Below are 19,814 nucleotides of genomic sequence, written 5' to 3' on the forward strand. Positions count from 1 at the left end.
CAGCAACTTCTGCTTGTATTTCTGTGTATATTTTGCTATTTACTGAAATGAGTTCCAGAAATTGGGCTGGCAGCACCTTGTAAACCACAGTCCAGTTGTGCAAAAATGGGTATTGTGTTTCACCAGACAGATTTTTCTTTCTTTCATTAAGAATGAGAAATGCATGTAACAATACTAATAAATCAAGAGAACATGACACAACTTATAGTTATGAAGTAAGATTGGAGAAGTTAGGACTGTTTTCTTTAGAGAAGAGAAGGCTGAGAGGAGATTTGATACAGCTATTCAAAATCAAGAAGGGTCCTTGGACAGAGTAGATAGGGAGAAACATGACAGCATTTGGGAACAAGAGGACACAGATTTAAAGTAACTGGCGAAAGAAGCAAAAGCAACATGAGGAAAAGCTTTTTCATGCAGCGAGTGATTATGGTCTGGAATGCACTGCTGGAGAGTGTGCCGGAGGCAGGTTCAATCAAGGCGTTCTAAAGGGAATTGGACTGTTATCTGAAAAGGAAGAATATGCAGAATTACGGGGAGGAGGTGGGGAAATGGCACCAGATGAATTACTCATTCAGAGTCATTGCAGACATGATGGGCCGTATGACCTCCTTCTACGTTGTAATGAATCTGTGATTTGCTGTCATGAAAAGCACGAGAAAGTGGGACAGATAACCTTTTGACCCCTGTTCCTGCAGCAGACTTTGCATAACTTTCACCATAAAACACTGTCTTAATTTATTCCATGTTCCTAGAGGAGTGAATAGCCACTGGTAAAATTTCCAAGATAAGAAAAAATTGTAAATTCGCTCCTAACCTCATGAAACAAAACTCCTGGATATCAGTCTTTAACATGATGCAACCCTGACTTGTTGCATTCCACATGTTACATTCCTAGCCTTACCGATAGAAATAACCTATAGGCCCAAATCTTCCAATGCCCAGAGCAGCAAAATCTGTACTTAAGCCTGTGTTGCACACCGGAACCCTAAGGAAGTCCAAACACACACCCATGTGTTGTAATAGCCTGGGAAGTTTAAACTTCCAATGGGTTGATATGTCCTAACAGGACACCATGCAAATGTCTCCAACGTTGAGTTCAATGTTAGAGACTTGGGCCAGATATGCGGGACTTACCCTGAAAATGTTACGCTGGTTAATACCTAGTCAAGCTCAAAAATTAGCCGGTGTAACTGAACAGACCACCACAATCAAACCCGGCCCCACCCCTGTCATCATCACCCCAGCCAGACCCAGTTCTCTCTCTCACCTCCACCCCCAACTCGACATGACTACCCCCCCACCCCAAACTGGCTGCACACCCCTGACTCAACCCTCCCCAACCTGACCACCCTCCCTAACTTGACAACCTAACACCCCGGCCCGTCTACCCACTCAACCCAATTCAAGCACCCACCCAAGACCCAAATTCTCCACCCCACCCCCGACCCAACTATTGCCTTCCCCCTGACCCGACTAACTCCTCCACCCACCATCCCCCCACCCCCCTTTCCGCCCCAACCCTCTAAACAGATGATCTGGGCCATATTTGATCATCCTGCTTGTACTTATCCATATTGTGTTAAAAAGATTAATGGATGAGTATTTATTTCATACAAAAGAAAAGCTGAGAAATCAACAAACCTGCTTTCCATTCATCACGTTTGTTCGTTCAGCAACAATACGTAATTGACTCTATCATAGGCTTTACTGCATCCACTTAATTTTCAAAGACAATTATTCAAATCTATAGAAAATGCATTATCTTCACATTCCACCTGTCTAACCCTGTTCTGTTGCACTCCACAGATACCATTTCCAACAGTGTGGCAACCATTAGTCCACATTTTTCAATCAACAGCATCTTAACATTGGTGATAACACTTCAAAATAAATGAGTTATAATCAGCATTTAAATCGAGGCTTTTGTGTTTGTTGGAGTATTTAATCATCCCAGTTTATACTTCCCTCAACCATGTATTTATTCAGTCGCTTTTGAAAGAGTTAATCAGAATAGTATCAACTGCTTTTGCCAGAAGATTATTCTACATATTCATTACTACAGGGACAAATAGCTTCCTCCAATCTCTAGTCACGTTGTGGATTGTTAACCATAAGCATCTGTCTTCCTATTTCTGTGTTTACTCTCTATAGACCATTTAAAACATCATCAATACCACTCAGCATCTCACAGATATGGATCATGGGCCCTCTCAATTTTCTTTTCACTAAAATGAAAATAAGTTAAATTCAGCAAGTCCTACATCATAATTTAGAGCTTTCTCCAATGCTCTTCTGATTGTAGGCTGGAATAAATTATACACATTGTGTCCTTATCAATGACTAATACAAGGCTAGAATTACTTATTTTGGCTTCTTATCTATTGCTTTTTTGCTGTCATCTACTATTTGATTAGCTTTGTTCATAAACACTTCATAATGACTAGAAACATTCCATAAATGACAAATAATCAGGCTTAAACAATTCCCTCCTCTTCCATTACTAATGGTCACTCTTTTGTTTTGTCCATCCGTTTTGCTGTTTCACATTCCAATGTGCACAGCTTCACATTTGTGTAAGTTGTAGTCTAACTGCCATTCTATAGGCCATCTGCTTAATTGAGGCAGATACTTTTAAATGCCGATCATCTCCCTTATACTTGTCACACTGCCATGCAGCCGGATATCATCAGCAAACATTACAATATTACAATCAGCACTCTATAGAAATAGTGTGAACAGCAGAGTCCTCCAGAATAGATCTCTGAAGAATTCCGCTATTCCAGGCAAAGCTTTTTCTATTTATCATCACTTTTGATTTCACAATACCATGCCAGTTTTCATTCCAGTCAGCTAATTTGCCATTAATTCCATCCACTTTTAACCCTCTTTAGTCCCCCTTAAAGTCTTAGATGTGGAACGTTATCAAAGGCTCCCTGAAAATCAGCATAAATTCAGACAACTCTAGTAGTTTTATGAGGCAGGGCCAGTCAAATCTGTGCTGACCACTTCTTAAGACCTTTGTGCTCTTCAAATAAGCCTGAGTAGCATCCTGTCTAAAATTCAATCATTTTGTGTGCTGTAAGTGTTAACTATGGCTGACTGATCTGTAACTTTTAGCTTCATGCTTTACTGTTTTAAATAGCAGGATAATGTTCTTTGTGACACTCAGCTAACCCCAGTGTTTCTGGTGATGGTAATTAGCCATAGCCCCCGAGGTTGTATAGTTTAAAGGGCATCACGCTGCACCAAGCCTGGGTAAGGCAAGGAGGGAGCGCTCCATGAGCTATCATAGCCGATACAGGGATTGAACCCGTGATGTTGGTATCATTCTGCACCACAGTCTTGCCATAGCAAACTGAGCTAATCGACATTGCTGGCCCTACTAAACATATTTACTAGGGCCTGATGTATTTTGTCCTTAATTTTTATTGAGGACACTTGCCCATGTCCCTGGTAAACATTTCATTCTGAACTTCCTCATAACATATGCTTTAGAAATGATACTTGTATTATGGATTGTTTGAGCCAAAATAACTGAACCTGGGATTTGAACACTGGCTTCATTTGTGAATAACTGGTTTGTTTTAATATATCTACAATTTCATGATATGTTACAATATATCTTTCTAGTGCTTGGGGGTTGAGTGATGGGGGTCAGGCATTCTAATATTTTCTTGCGTGAGTCTTGTTAAACTTGTCCTCCAGTTCTTTAAACAATGTAAATTACATAGCATGCTAATAGCTGCATTATCAATATATTTAATCATTTTAAGGGCTTGGATCATGTCTCCTCTCAATTTTCTTTTCTTTAGTGAGAACCAATTCTACATGCAGTACAATAATAAAAATCCTTTCCAGTTATACTCTGCCACTAATTTGTTTTTTTATACTTGAGTGACTCTTTTGACTTGTACTTTCTACACAGTGCTGCTTAAAAGAAATATTACCTTTACCTTTCTGTGCAAAATATAGTTTATTTTGGCTAAAATACATCAAATCTTCCTTTCTAAGACTATTCCAGGGAGCAGAACACCAAAGCAGCATTCGATCTATATAATTGTTGGGTCTGACTGCATTGCTCCAGTTATCAGGAGAATAGGGGAGGGAGAACTTAGGACTATGAGTCACATCTCAACGAAAGAGGACTGGAGTAGGTTCCCTGCTGTCAAAGCACACCGGGTTGGAAGGCAGTGTATGATTATCCCTTTTGGTTGGGAGAGACATGATGGATGGTGCCTGCTGTGTCCCTTTCTATGGACCACCAGGATTCATGCCTCCTCATTTTCTGTCGCCCAAGCATCAATTATTTCAAGTTCCCATGTTCTTTATCAATATATCAAACTCAAGTGGGTGGTATTCTTTATGAAGCTGTAGACATTCTTGTTAATTCAGTGGTGTATGTGTAAAGCCCTCGAGCCTCCCTATAAAGGCACCAGCAAGTACCTTTCATGGTAACATTTAATATTCTGTGACAATTATCTAAAACACATTTCCTCTTTAAGTACATAAACTTCTTTAAAGCTATCTGTTTTTGAGCTATGGAGAGGCATCCATTAATCTGAATGAGTAGCAGGAGGTGCTTGGTGCTTGAGGGCTTGTGTCAGCATAGCAGCGTCAGAAGTGGCAGCCCTTGTTTAGTACCAGGCTCCTTTGAATAGTTTTCTTAAACGATTATAGAATAACAACAGAACTAGGTTGTGTTTTTTATAAAAATAAATAGTTAATAAGGCCATTAGAGCACATCACCCTAAAGCATTTTTGAGGAACTTGAAACATCTGCAGACATATTTGAAGTAAACATAGTTCACTTGTATCAGTTTAGTTGAAAAGTACTCTAAATTAAAGCTCTGTTCCCTTCCAAAACAAAATGTAAATATATGTGAATTCATGAATAATCACCAAAATTATCGTTCACCAATCAAATCAATCTGAAATGCTGGTCTTGAATCACAGAGACTCATGTCTCAGTCTAGACAAGTAGTACAGTGCTTCAGAGTCTTTGGCTGCATATTTTGTTACTTAGCAACAAAATATATCTTTCAAAAAAGCATTATTAAATCTAAGTGTATGTGCAGACTGGCGGTGATAATTTTCATGGTTTTAAATCAATGAGTATTGTTGAGTTGGTGGGGAAACATCAATTTATTAAAAATTCATACCATTTGTTTATGAGTTCTGTGCTTCACTCTAGGCTGGAGAACTGTTCTGCAGTTCATTCACAATGCACAGGGGGATGGGGCCTCATGCCCACCCTCTCAAAGCAGTGAACTCCCTCGGTAAACATGCAGTAAACATGTCAGTTAATACTGACAATGATTTTGTTCTTTTGCTCTTTTGATTCCATTGTATTGATGCATGTTATTTGCTCTGATTATTAGCACTAAAGATAAGTTCCAGCTGAAGTCACTCTGTGATGTAAATGATGAACTTGTTTTTACTTTTGTACAGAATTCTTCATTTTCCTATTTTAACAAAAGTGTTTATCGATGTGCCTTTGCTAAAATAGCGGAGAAGTTAATATACACAAATACATAAATAATTAATAGAAATAACAAAAGATTTGCATAATATAGTATGTTTCATGACCCCTGTCTGAAAATGTTTTTACGGGCATAACTATTTTTAAAAACGTGTTCACTGCTGTAGCGTAAGAAACACAGCAGCCAGTTTGTGTGCAGGAACGTCTCACAAGCCACAATGAGATAATATCCAGATAATCTGTCCTTTTAGGCTTAGGTTGAGGGATGCATCGTGGACAGGAGACCAAGAGAACTCACCTGCTGTTATTCTTATGCTACACGCATATTTCACGCATCTGACTCAGAGATGAGGGTCCTACCGCTGAGCCAGAGGTGAAACTGTAACACACACAGCAGCACACCATCACACCCACACAAACACACCATCACACACACACACACACACACACACGCTGGGGGGAGTTCTGTGGGACCTGCAAGAGTAAGGAAGGTGGCTGGCGGGGTGACTTAATTAGGCAGGAACCAAAATTTTGTTTTCCCGACAACAAGTTTAAATTTAGAGATTAAGTCAGCGGCATGTTTGAGGCAAGTCGGGCCTTATGTCATCCCATGGCAGGCTCTTACTTGTAGTACATTTGCATGCCATGAATACCCATTATATTAAAATACTCTATAGTTATAAGATTAAGTTAGCAGCACACGAGAATCTCGAGGCACCTCGTTCTCGTTCATTTAAAGGTGGCATGCATTGGTCAGCTTTATGTCGAAGATCAGTGATTTTCCTTGTTTAAACCTGCAGCACAAGGGGAAGGGAGAGAGAGAATGGCAATTTGCATTGAGGCTCCAGATGGGCAGGGCAGGCCAGGAGTGGTGGTGGTGGGTGGAGTGGGGTCAGAAGCATTACACAGTGGAAGGGGGATCCAGAGGAAGATAGAGGGTAGGGTTGGGGGCATGGAAGAGTGAAGTGGGAAGAGCCTGGTGTCCTGGGCGTGGTGGGGAGGTGGTGCTGGGGGGCAGTCAGTCAAGGTAAGAAAATGAGGAACCTAAAGGGTGAGGTTGGTATTGTCCACCTGTGGGTCCATCTCAGGGTGTTGGCTGGCAGAATCCTGACAGGCTTTGAGTTAATCTACAATATTTCAATCATCCTAATGGGGAGTAAGCTTGGACAATGTCCTTCATAATGCATAAAAGGGAGGGCCAGTTCAGCCTGCAAGTTCAGCCAAGTCCTACAGAGTGTCAAGTACAACACTGGACAGTAACATCAGCATTGAATAAAGAGTAAACTCAAAAACAGAACATTGTTTCTTCCACAATAAAGAAACGTCCCTAACTCCGCTGTAACCATCAATGCATGCCAACCATGAGCCACTACATGTAGACCTCTGACTAAGCTAGTCTCAACAAATAATGATGATTCACATATGAATAAAGTGAACCCAATATAATGTGAACATTTTGCAAGTGAAATTTAAATTTGAAAAACACCCATGCCACCTTTGTGCTCTCAATAAATTTTATGTTAATGACAATGGAGTTGGGTTGGAAAGCTGTGGCTGTTACGTAAGCCTTCCTGTTTGACCAGGATTGTCTTTTATAGCCCGCGTGTACCTGCTGCATTGTCAGCTGCTGGCGGGTTTCACCAGTGAAAATCTTCGCTGCTGCTTGATCACACATGTTTCCTGCGCACACCGCCGGTACTTTTAATTTTAACTGGAATTACGTGGGAACCGGCAAAAAGCGAGAGTGGAAGCTGTGTACCCTTTGGATTCCGCCGTCAGGAACAGTGTGACACGGTTAAAATTCTGTCCATTATCTATCTATCTTTCTTTCTTTCTCTCTCTCTCTCTCTCTCTCTCTGTCTCTCTCACATACACACAATGATGGTGGCAACTCCGATGACTTTCTTCTCAGCCATTTTATTACTATTAATTTTAATCGATCAACATCTCAACAAAAAAAAAGTAGTCAAAAGTTGTGTTCTATAAGAAGGTTAATTTTTTATCCACAAATATGAGCGCTGATTTCCAGGTAACAGTAGTAGCCACAATTTTGCAGTCAGCATTGGTGATGGTCCTGCTGTTGACCTAGCTTCGCACAAGGATTTAGTGGGCCCTCAAGCATCAGTTTCCCCTATTCTGGTGTGATTTTCGATGTGGCACCATCTATAGGGAACCCACACATGGTGAAGTTAGCAAACGACTGAGTAGCCAATCAAGCTGAAGAATTCTCATAGACAGCAAATCAGAGAATATAAAGGATAGATTATAATTTATTTTGCTTTCAGTGAAGTAATTAAAATGAAGATTGAGACATACATGCACATGCGATACTGTAAAAAAAAAACACACTATCATGCACTTTTAAAAAAAAAATCTTTATTATTTTAAAAGTCATAGCATTTTTGTCATGGAATGGATGGAATGATACTCCACATTTACGAAACTAGTTTTTCAGGGCCAAAGAGGTTGTTCAAAAGTAAATATTAATTATTATGCCATTAAAAACTTCACACACCTCATTCAACAAGGCTCACCATTTCCAGTGGTATTTACGGTGAGAATAGTGTTTAGAAAGTTGATGGTCATGCCAAATCACTGATTTTGTAATGATTGCACCTGTGAAGACAGCAACAGTGCACTCTTTGGGGTAGGCATCAAATCTTTGAAAGATGCATCAGATATCTCCCATGTGACGCAGGCTGAGTCGTCCAATCCCTTCTCTGTGGCAGAAATTCCAGCACCCTAGAATTTTGAGCAGTAGAGAAGGAGCAGTAAGTATTGAAACAAATGCAGTGCTGCCATGCAATGTTCAGCCAAATTGAAGTCTGAAGCCTAAGAAAGGTAATGGCCTGGAATAATGGTCAGCGATGGACCAAGGACACTCACCATTGACCTCGAAGTAAGTATTGTTCAGAAATCTAGCAGTCTCTCTGGTGAGAATTTCATCTCTATCACCATGCAGTGATACTGAAACTGATTGCAGTGTTCTCTACTGGGCATTCCCAGCTTGGAGCTGGAGTGAGGTCATCAGACTGAGCAAGCAGCTAATCATATTAAATGATTTTCACAGATGCACAAACAGGAAATTAAAAATGCACTGAAATAGATCACTTTTTATAATGTTTACATGGAGCAAATTAAATATTGGGAAATAGACATGGGGTGAGGGTAAAAGCTAATATATTCTGAAATACATTTTTTAAATTGTTTAAAAAGACTTAGCTTAAAATATCTGCTGATTAATCATTTAACAGCGCTTCATGATCATAAAATTATTTTGTCAGTTCTGGTGTTCATCAAATTTTCTTAATTACATCGCCGTTACTGCACCTGATTGAACATGATGTGATTTTTTAAGGGATTTGGAACAGCAATGTGGGAGTAGGGAAGTTGAAATTCTCACTGATTTCAGTGATTGTTGGCTCTGGGAGAAGCCACAGAACACCCTGTGTCAGAGCCCTTGGTGACAGATCACAACTTCAAGATTTCTGTGCTAATTGGTGCATGCCCAACATCGTGAAGCCGTGGTCAGTCTGAGAGTGAACGCTAATCGTTCACTGTCAACCCATCCCAACCTTTCAGAAAATCTGCCCCCTTGACCTGTGAGCAACTAGTTATGGTGAAATCCATTTTCACATTTCAAAGATCACATTGTAGAAGGACTTTGAGAAACTGCACAAGTGACACTGTTTGTTGATCACTCTGCATCATGATATGTTTTCACACAAGTCCTAGAACTGTATTTACAAACTACCCTGATGCCCCAGTGTCTAGCATACATCATAGAATCAGAATTTTCATTTACCTTCTTGGTATGATGGACAAATAATTGTATAAACTGGTGTTCAAGTTCTGCTCGGCATAGAATCCAAAATATCTACTCACTGTCAGTGCTGCAACAAAGCATGTTTTTTGATCTTCAGCTGTGCACTTTAAAATAATGATTTAACTCAGTTAATTTTCTCTTTTCCAGTTACTGAGAGAAATTACCAGGAAACGAAGAAGCATTCGTCTAAGGAGGAGCACAGATGCCCTTAAGCCATATATTGCAGCTCACTTTGAAGTTCTTCCCAATGAGTTTACCCTTGGTGATCGGCTGTTTTACAATGGATTTGAAAACAAGCGCCTCCAAAGTGGTCAAGAATACGTTTTCTTTATTTTAGCCGTGCTTGACAGCCCAGAGTCCGTAAGTTTGGTTTAAGTCATTCCATTTAGGTTTCCTCTATGCATCGAAAATGGTATCAATTCTGCTGAATCCAATAGGATTCAAAGTAAATAATTTCAGGTACTATCATGCATAATATATTTATGACAAAGGTAATTAAGCTGGATTTATACTGTCATGATTAATTAGTATACTTACAGTTAAGGCAAGGTAAGGGAAGCATTCCAGTTGTGCTAAGTTGCTTAGCTTTGTATTGTATTCGTTAAAATGTCATAGAACAATGGTGGAATGATAAGGCATCCACTTCAGGCATTTTGAATGAAGTATTATACTCTCATTCTGTGCTTGTAACTTTCCTGAGCTGGTCACTTGTTCTGATCTGCCATGTATAAAAGAACCAAACTAATCCTTCCTGCAGGATAGAGGTTAACTGATAATGATACTAATCATGGCACAAAATTCATTAAAAGGATGCAGTTATATAATGCATCCGTTTGAGGATTTGTATTACCACCTAATCTTAACTTTGATGCCTATTTTTATTGAAAATTTGTTAGTGAACTGAAAATGTGCGGTATTAAATTTGAGAAAATGACAAACTCCTTAAATCATCAAACATTCAGATTATCCAATCGACATTTGTCGTTCAGAAACATTGAAGCATTACACGAATTGTCTTCGTTATTCATTCCAATTCCACTTGCATGTATGAATTGCCAGTATTGTCTTGTTTCTTGTTCCTTTTTTCAATGCTGCACACAGCCCGTTGACATTGTAGCTGAGCTAACTTTATTGATAACACATTTTCTTAACATGAACACATATTTGCAGTGTCTGAACTCTATCAAGACAAGCTCCAACATGTGCGATCTGACCTTCAACCTCCAGGTCAGGTGACACCATATATAGTACAGAGTAAAAACAGAATTACCTGGAAAAACTCAGCAGGTCTGGCAGCATCGGTGGAGAAGAAATCAGTTAACGTTTCGAGTCTTCATGACCCTTCGGCAGAACTCTCAGTTCTGCCGAAGGGTCATGAAGACTCGAAACGTTAACTGATTTCTTCTCCACCGATGCTGCCAGACCTGCTGAGTTTTTCCAGGTAATTCTGTTTTTGTTTTGGATTTCCAGCATCCGCAGTAGCTTTCAGCTTTTTGTTTTTATAGTACAGAGTACCGTATCATATCTAATACTGGAGTCCACAACCACAAATGGCTATTATCATGACATTTCCTTTTTTTAAAAAAAACTTTTATACAACTCAAGTCCTAAAGTCTCTTATCTATTCTTTCTCACTCTGTTTTGATCAGTCTGTTTTGTCTTTTGTTCATCCCTGTATCTCTGTGCCTTTTGCACAATTCTTCCACTGGATGTTCTGAATGGTGACAGAGGTGATTTTGAAGGACAAGGGGTCTTCTCCAGCTCTGTGTCATTATCACCCTTGGATAGTTTTCCAGATTCTCAGGAGTTGTCTGGTTATCTATCGCTTCAACGGTACATTCTGGTTTTTGATCTTCAGCTACACTTTCTGGTTAGAGCAGGGTTGCATTTCATTTGTTCTCGGGAAGAATTTCCGGCTTCTCCTGTACTGTTGTCCATTTGGAATCTGCACTATGTAGGACCTTGGTTCTCCTGTGATCCTGTGACAACAGCAGGATTCCAGATCCCTTCATGCTGAATCCCCACCGCCTCACCCATGTTCAGGTCAGGTAGAGGTAAAGTACTGTTTCTGCTTCTGCTGCCTCAGTTTGAGCAGGTGCTGCACGCTGTAGCTCACTGGCTGTGGAAATAACAGTTGGGGGCACAGTTGGAAGCTTAGTTCTTAGTCTTCTCCCCATCAGGAGCTGGAGATGATCCAATGCCCTCAAATGGAGTATTCCTGAAACCCAGCAGAGCCAGGCAGGGGTCTCTTCCGTCCTCCTTTGCCGCCTTCAACGGGTGTTTTAAGGTCTGCACAGTACAGTCCACCATTCCATAGGATTGTGGCTATTTGGGACTTGACGTAGTGTGGCAAAACTCCGAGTCCTGTGCAAATTTGTAAAACTCAGTGCCTGAGAATTGTGGACCAATATCGGAGATGAGCACTTCAGGTATGCCGTAGAGAGCAAAAATTGATTGTAAATGATTTATTACAGTGATGCTTATACTATCATTTCTCAGCAGCACAGACTCCAGTAATAATCTACTGCTAGTAGGTACTCACTGTTGTCAAATGTGAACAAGTCCACTCCAGTTTTCTGCCAGGGCCTCTCTGGAACACTGTGTGGTTGAAGTGGTTCTTTTTGTTGCAACTTACTGTACTTTTGGCACACTGCACATGCATTCACCATTTCCCTGATTTGTGCTTCCATTCCAGACACATTACACCTTGAGCTCTTCTCCTGCATGTCTCTGTGCCGAGGTGACTTTCATGTATGCGCTGCAGCATTTCTTCCCTCAGTGTTGCAGGAATTATGATCTTTTTTCCCTTGAAAAGCATTCCTTCTGCTACATGAAGTTCCTCACGAAAGTTCCAGTACACTGGTATAGCAGGAGGGTCTCCGCTCTGATGTGTGGGCCAGCCAGTTTGCACAATCTCCTGCAGTTTTCTCAGGGTGGCGTCATTCTTGGTCACTTCCCTGATCTCATCCAGTTTAGTTACAGCCACAGGTAAGTTCTTTGTCAGCATGTGAACCTGTGCTTCCGTTTCTTCATCCTCTTCCTCCGTGATGGGTAGGTATGCACGTGACAGAGTCTCTGCGTGTACATTTCCTTGCCTGGTTTGTATTTAACTATGACCTGGTACTCCTGCAGACACATTTGTGATCTTTGGATTCTTGGTGGTGCACAGTGCAGGGGCTTTTTAAGTGTAGCTTCCAAAGGCTTATGATCAGACTCTACCTTCACGTCTTTGCCATAGACAAACTGATGGAAGCATTCTCGGCCAAACACGATTGCTAGCATTTCTTTCTCTATTTGGGCATACTGCTGCTGTGTTTCAGTCATTGCCTTTGAAGCGTATGCTACTGGTACCTCACTTTGCAAAAGGGCAGCTCCCAGGCCAGTCTTTGAAGCGTCCACTGAGATCTTGACTGGCCGACTGACGTTGTAATACTTTAACACCTGGGTCGGTGTTCTCTTCAGACTGGTCAAAGCTTCCTGGTGACTTTGTTTCCATTGCGATTCCACATAATTTTGTAGAAGTTCTCTAAGGGATGCTGTCAGGTCTGACATGTTCATCATGAGCTCCCCAAGATAGGTCACCATTCCCAAAAACCTCCAAGTCTTTCTTACATTCTGGGGGTGGCATGTTCACGACTGCTTCGATTTTACTCGCGTCCAGCTTCAGTCCCTCACTTGTTAGCACGTCCCAAGTACTTGATTTCACGAAGACCTATTTTTCACCTTTCCTTCTTCAACTTGAGATTCCTTTCTCTAGCTCCGGCCAGCAAGTTCCTCAGTCTGTGGTTGTGCTCTTCTCGTCAGGCTCCCCAGACCAGCACATTATCGATTTAGGTTTCCACACACTCTAACCCTTCAAATAGATGCTTCACTGTTCTGTGGAACATCTCTGGAGCTGAATTAATACGAAAAGGTAAGCGTAAAAACCTGTATCGCCCGTATGGTGTGTTGAAGGTACAGAGATAAGAGCTGCGTTCATCCAGCTTGACCTGCCAGAAGCCTGAACCCACATCCAAGACTGAATAGTATTTAGCATCATCTAGCTTACACGTGATCTCTTCTACTGTGGGCAGCTGGTAATGCTCTCTTTGTCCTGCCTGGTTTAGGTTTCTGGGATCCAGACAGACTCACAGATTCCCATCTGATATTTCTACAATTACAATTGGATTAATCCACGTTGACAGTTCTTCAATTATCTTGAAGATGTGAAGTTTCTCCATTCTGCTTTCAGTCGGTCTCTCAGCATTACTTGCCATTGTGAACAGCCTTGCAAAGGCTGCCAGCGCTTCATTTAAACAAGCCGCCGGGTCACCATAGAACCCGGTGGTCAGTGCACTCCCACCGCCGCCCACCCACTCCCGCTATCCTCAGGAGTCGCGCATTACGCTGGGCAGGCCTTAATTGGCGGCGATTGGTTCTGTCTGCTCCAGCTCCGCCCCACCCCCCGCCAACCAGAAAATTCAGCCCCAAGAAGGGGTTTGGCATCAGTTTTCACCACTATGAATGGACGTACATGAGACTGTTTTTTGTAGTTCACTTTAAATGTGCACTTGGCTTCTATTGCAATTTTTTCACCTGTGTAAGGAGACAGCTTCAAATTTGTTTCAGTCAGCTGTTTTTCTTTGGCCATCTTACGATACAGGTTTATGGGAATAACATTTGCTTGTGCACTTGTGTCAAGCTTGAAATTCACCATCATGTTGGCAATTTTTAAATCAACCTTCCATCCGTCTTCTTTGGAATTTGTTGTTACTGTTCAGTTTGTGTGTCTGTGTCATTATCTGCAATCGCGTGCAGTTACTTCGATTTACACATCTTAGCGAAGTGATTTAGTTCATCACAGTTCTTGCAATTGCTTTCCGTAGGCTGGACAGCTGTGTGGTAAATTCACTGTTCCGAATTGGTTGCATTTAAATATTTTAATAGCGGTTTTGTTCTTTTTACCTTCAGGCTGTTTATTTGTTCTTTCCCAGGGCTGTTTCTGTTTAAGTGCATCTAACCACTTGACCGTGTGCGGCTTATCGCCTTCTGTCATCTGTTTAATCTGGCATTTCATTGTCTCTGCCGCTCTGCAGATATTTATTGCTTTCTCCAACGTGAGATCAACTTCTCTCAAATGCTGTCCTCTCAGAGAATCATTTGCGATCCTGCAAATGATTCTATCTCAGATGAGTGATTCTTCAAACTCTCCAAATTCACACAATTTAGCTCGTTTTCTCAGCTCAGTTATTTACTGACTAATGTTGACACTGCCTTACATGCACGTAAAAAAATTGGTTTCTTTCAAACATGGTGCAGAATATTGCGCTCGTCAGGCGGGTGTGCGCCCATCCCGAACAAGCGTTAATTGACGCGCGATGACATCGGGTGAGTGTCCCGACATCATCGCGCACTCGCGCAATATTTTGGGATGGTGGGCACGCATGGGAGTCGGCAGCACGTCCGCTGACAATTAGCAGGCCTATTAAGACTATTAAAATAATAATTAAATTAATTTTTCACTGCCTGTTCAACCTTATGGTTTGGCGGGCAGGCGAAAGGCTTGGATTTTTTGCGAAACCTCATCCATGGGCGGGATGAGGTTTCTCGATCAGTGATTTTTTAAAATATTATATCTTTCAAATTAATTTGTAACATGTCCCTGCTCATGTGACAGAGTCACAGGTTATTAACATTTTTAAATTCTTTATTTTTTATATTCAAAAAGCTTCAGCTTTCTGAGGCAGATCTGTGCCTCAGGAAGCTTTTACAGCTTGCACCCGCCTACATGCGCAAACTTCAGCACTCGCCTTGTTCCCCACCCCCCACCACAGGCAGCGCGCGGTTCATGCTGGCTGGCCATTAATTGGCTGGCCTGGCGTGAAATAACGGCTGCGGCCCAATCGCAGACGGCGGTCCGATTTGCGGCCGCTCCCACTCACCCCCGCTGAGCCCACCTGACGACCAGAAAATCGTGGCCATGATGTTTTTCTTGGGCTGCAGGAGGCTTCGAATTTTTCCTTTATTTCTTTCAAGCCATTTCGTTTCTGATCACTTTCAAATGTGAATGTGTTAGAGACTTCTAGGGCTTCTTCCACTGCTATGCCAAGAAAGATAGAACACTGTACCTGAGGGTCTTTTTTTATGGCTGTTGCTGTGAGGTACAGCTCAAATCGCTGTTGGAACCTTCTCCAGTTTTCGGCGAGATTGCCCTCCAAGCTGAGCTCTGTTGGTGGTTTCAGAACCTCCATTGTTACGTTTGTTTACTACTGACCTGTTCCTTGTTTCTTTTTTTAATGATACGCACAGGCTGTCGGCATTGTAGCTGAGGTAATTTTATTGATAACACATTTTCCTAATGTGAACATGTATCTGCAGTGTCTGAACTCTATCAAGACAGGCTCCAACATACGCTATCTGACCTTCAACCCTCAGGTCAGGTGACCTCACATATAGTACAGAATACTGTATAATATCTAATACTGGAGCCCACATCTACAATCCGCTATTATCATGACAAAGAGGAAATATATTTGACGCACCGTTCTGTGAATAAAATATGTACCTGAATTCATTCATTCATTCTGCTTTGGAACACCCTCAAACACACCTCAGTTATTCTTCATCCGCCATAGGTGATAGATTGATGTATGTTTGTTGTTTCTTTGCCCAGAGTGCTCAGAAATATGTAATCATTGCTTATATCATTGTGAATGACTGATAGGAGTTGACTTAGTGACCATTTCTTGACCTTTGTCTAACCATTCTGTTTCAGTCTTCCATTAAAGCTCTTGGAAGTGTAGAGGGAAAATTCATTAAATGAATATAATTTTTCAACTTCAGCTTTAGATTGAAAATAAGTATATGTTCTGTTAATGGATGCAATCTTAAATCAAGGCCGAGCCCCTGCTATCTTAGAATTGACCCAATCTCAGTTGACTTAAGAACACAGCTGTCGACCATTTCCATCAAGTGGCAGATCATTCCCATTGACAAATTGCCAGGATATTTGTCTTTCTTATCGTCCATCATTATGTAGCATTTTCATGTGTGATATCTGCCCCATGTTTAGCACACTAGCTAGGTGTAATCAATTTGAGCATTAACAAGAAAATTTGACCACTATAAGGTCCAAACTTAATTCATTGAGTTGAAGTGAAGCCTCCTTCCACCATCAGATCTACCAGAGAAGCAAGGATGATCAGGGAACATTTGCATTGCTTAATTTCCAGGAAGAAAACATCTGCACCTTCTGGTCACACACAACATTCACCAGCTTCTGTCATAAATCAGCTGAACATTGGTATCTGTCCACTTAGCTATCACTAATTGTGCTGTCTCAAAGACTAGTGATTTTGCAGTGGGGACCCAGGGATTTCCATCATTTTTACAAGCGTAAACTTTGGCACCACTGGAAAGGATTGACTTCGTTGATCTAGGTTTACTTTTAACCTATGCTGCAGCTTGAGAACAGAAACATTAGTGGTTATGTTACTGTTACGAGTAATCCAGAGGCTTTAACTAATGGTCTGAAACATGAGTTCAAATTCCATTTCCGTTCATTAAATAAACCTGGAACAAAAAGCTCGTGTCAGTAATGGTAACCAAGAAACTGTTGAATTGTAAAAAAACTCATCTTATTCACAAATGCTCTTCAGGGAAGGATATCTGCAAACCTTACCCCCTTCTGGCCTATATGGGATTGCAAACTCACAGCAATGTGGTTGACTCTTAGCTGCCCTCTGAAATGGCCTAATAAGCCACTCAGTTGTATCAAACTGCTACAAGAAACAATAAAAAATAAAACCAGACAGATCACCCAGCATCAGACACAACTGCACTCTGCTCAGTCTACTAGCATCTGGGTACCATGACCTCTTCGTGCCTAGGTCAAGGGTGCATAGGCACACCACCGCCTGCAAGTTCCCCTCCAAGTCACACAACGTGCTGACTTGGAAATACATTGCTGTTCCTTCATTGTTACTTGGTCAAAATCCTAGAACTCTTCCCTAATACCACTTTGGGTTTACCTACATCATAAGGACTGCGGCAGTTCAAGAAGGTGACTCACCATCACCTACTCAGGGAAATTAGGGATGGGCAATGATTGCTGACCTTGTCATTGGTGACCACATCCCATGAATGATGAAAAAAAAGCTGGATACACCCCCAGCTATACCACATTCTGTTGTATATCTCAGCAGATCAGGAGATCAACCTGGAATAATCAATCAATCCCAGCAAAGAAGGTTCCTGTACACACTTTCTTCATTTTCTGTAAAGGGTAAATTTGCTACAAGCTTCAAGAGAACAGCATGACTTTCATTCTAGTGACTCCTACACTAATCCAGGAAGACTTAGTGCTTGGACTCCCGATCTATCACCATCAATCTGTAAGGATCACACATGGGAAGATTCTGACCCAGATCAGATTTGACACAGCACCTACACATGTTTTAGAGCTCTTGAAAGCTACCTGCTGAATTCCAGGAAAGCATATACTACGCATGTGTAAAGGGCTAATTGAAAGCGCTGTGTTGGCTTATAATATAACTATAATTTCAAAGGCTGGGGTATAATACACCAGTATTTCTTTCATACCTATAAATACTGCTAGGGAAATGACTCAGCCCATGCCCACCTGTGTTGCTGCTATTTCTGCCTGCCATCCGCTTCTAACAGTACAGCAGTGGGTAAACCTGATATCACCGTTTACAAAGAACACATGGCACATTTGCCCATTCATTTCTCAGGAGATTCCTGCATGAGATTTGAATCTTATTCTGAGCAAGCTAATGTCAGAACATTTTGAACCCGTGGGTTCTTTTGAGCTTTCGTTTCTTTCCTTTCAGGCAGCTCTATTATTAGCTCCATCATCAGCATTAAGAGTCTGCGAGTTGCACATATTAATGATTGGTCCGCAATTTTTGGATATTTTTCCACCACCTACTAATGAGTGAAAATATCTGATTCTAAAGAGTAAACTTGCCAGTCATATGCTCAGAATTGGATCCACACTTGAAGGGTGCAACACTGTGCACAAGCTCTCTGACCCACATTTCCTTTGAGCACGGAGCTGGGGAATTAACCGTCACGCTGCAGCAGGCGTTTGAGGAACCAATACATCAAAGATCTTCTGACCCAGAGGAATGATCATTTCAAGTGCAAAGGCTTTTTTTTTTGGTCAGTCTTCGCCAAGGCTTTGTTTCATGTGGAAACTACACTTTAAGAAAATCTGTTGCTCCCTGGCAATTAGCAAACTCAGCAGTTCAGTGTATCTCCTTGTGGTTTTCATGGCACAGCAGGAGAAGATAGAATTTGCTTGAACATGTGGAGGGCTCCTCTCAATTACATCTTTGAGACCGTGATCTGGAGCAGGCTACTTGCTTTCACCACGTATTATTTCTTGGCTTGACAGTTGAAGGCGATGAGCACATTGCCGCTGTTGCTGTGCTCCAAACTAGCCTGAAAAAGTTCGCCACCAACAGCTGTGCTACTTTGGTGCACTTGCTTTTATCATGTGGAGGTTGAATGAATGAGGAGGAGTGATTTAATGTAAGTAGACCTTTTGTCGTACTTTGAAAGAAGTTTCCTCCTAGGCCCTGCTGGCCACCCTTCATTTTCTTTCTGACCTGACAAGACTTGTAGCCAGGCTGCTTTATTACATTTTGTAATTTTCCAGTTACTATTATTTTTGCAAATTCCTCAGTCCGCTTTCTACAACGGTTAACAAACCTGACATCTTGCCTCGGACAGAGGTTGTGGCATAACAAGGTGGATGGAAATTTTCTTAAAGGGGTAGTGCCCTAGACAGCTGCAATTCTTATTGCAAGTAAGAGTTAAATGTCTCAAAGCAGTGAGATTTTTTCTACAATAAATGACATTGCCTGCCCATTTTATTTGTATCGCTGACCCTGGTGCATTCATCAGACTCAGGCTATTAACATATTTCGAGTGGGTGTCCATGTCATTTCCATCTGGGTACCTGCCTTAGTTAAGGGTTTGGGTATATACTGCAGTGCTGTGCTGGAGTGACAGTAGCCTGGCTCTGCCACCTAATGAATTAAAAATAAACAAGTGCTCTGCTTTCAAACAGGCCAACTTCCATTCCACACGCGATCACTCTGACTGATTGCAGTAGAGAAACTAAGCTTTTACATTTTATTGCACACCCCCAATGCTGTTAGCAACACTGGATGTCAGAGATACACAGTCAGTTGTTCTTTGCTTTTAGCATTGCTAGGGTAAAAGTAGCAGGATATATGTTATCTAAAATATTTATCTCATTTGCACAGCATGTTGATGCGCCTGCCCATTCATGAACGAGTGCCCACATTGTAACATGGTGGGAACCCAACATGATCGCTCCTACATGGCCACATTACAGCAGCTTTAAGCTGATTTCCCAGATTGAATTTGCGGTGCAAATTCTTAATTCCTTTTGCATAAAAAAAAGATTCAATTCAATTTATTCCTCATTTATTGGATCAAACAGTTCCACTCATTCCTGCTGATCTTTCCGGTATTCTG

At 41.4% G+C, this 19,814-nt stretch overlaps 1 protein-coding gene across 11 annotated transcripts in view; it reads left to right on the forward strand.

The window, feature by feature from the left end:
• ptprda (protein tyrosine phosphatase receptor type Da) overlaps positions 1 to 19,814 on the forward strand; it is a 622,540-nt gene that overhangs the window by 506,149 nt on the left and 96,577 nt on the right. For all 11 annotated transcript variants that reach the window (XM_078570553.1, XM_078570552.1, XM_078570557.1 and 8 more), the window contains one exon: positions 9,453 to 9,665. In XM_078570553.1, coding sequence (XP_078426679.1) covers positions 9,453 to 9,665 — 213 coding nt within the window. The remainder of the gene's footprint in view (positions 1 to 9,452; positions 9,666 to 19,814) is intronic.

Source organism: Cetorhinus maximus, chromosome 2 (assembly GCF_964194155.1).
Source record: "Cetorhinus maximus chromosome 2, sCetMax3.hap1.1, whole genome shotgun sequence".
Classification (NCBI taxonomy): domain Eukaryota; kingdom Metazoa; phylum Chordata; class Chondrichthyes; order Lamniformes; family Cetorhinidae; genus Cetorhinus; species Cetorhinus maximus.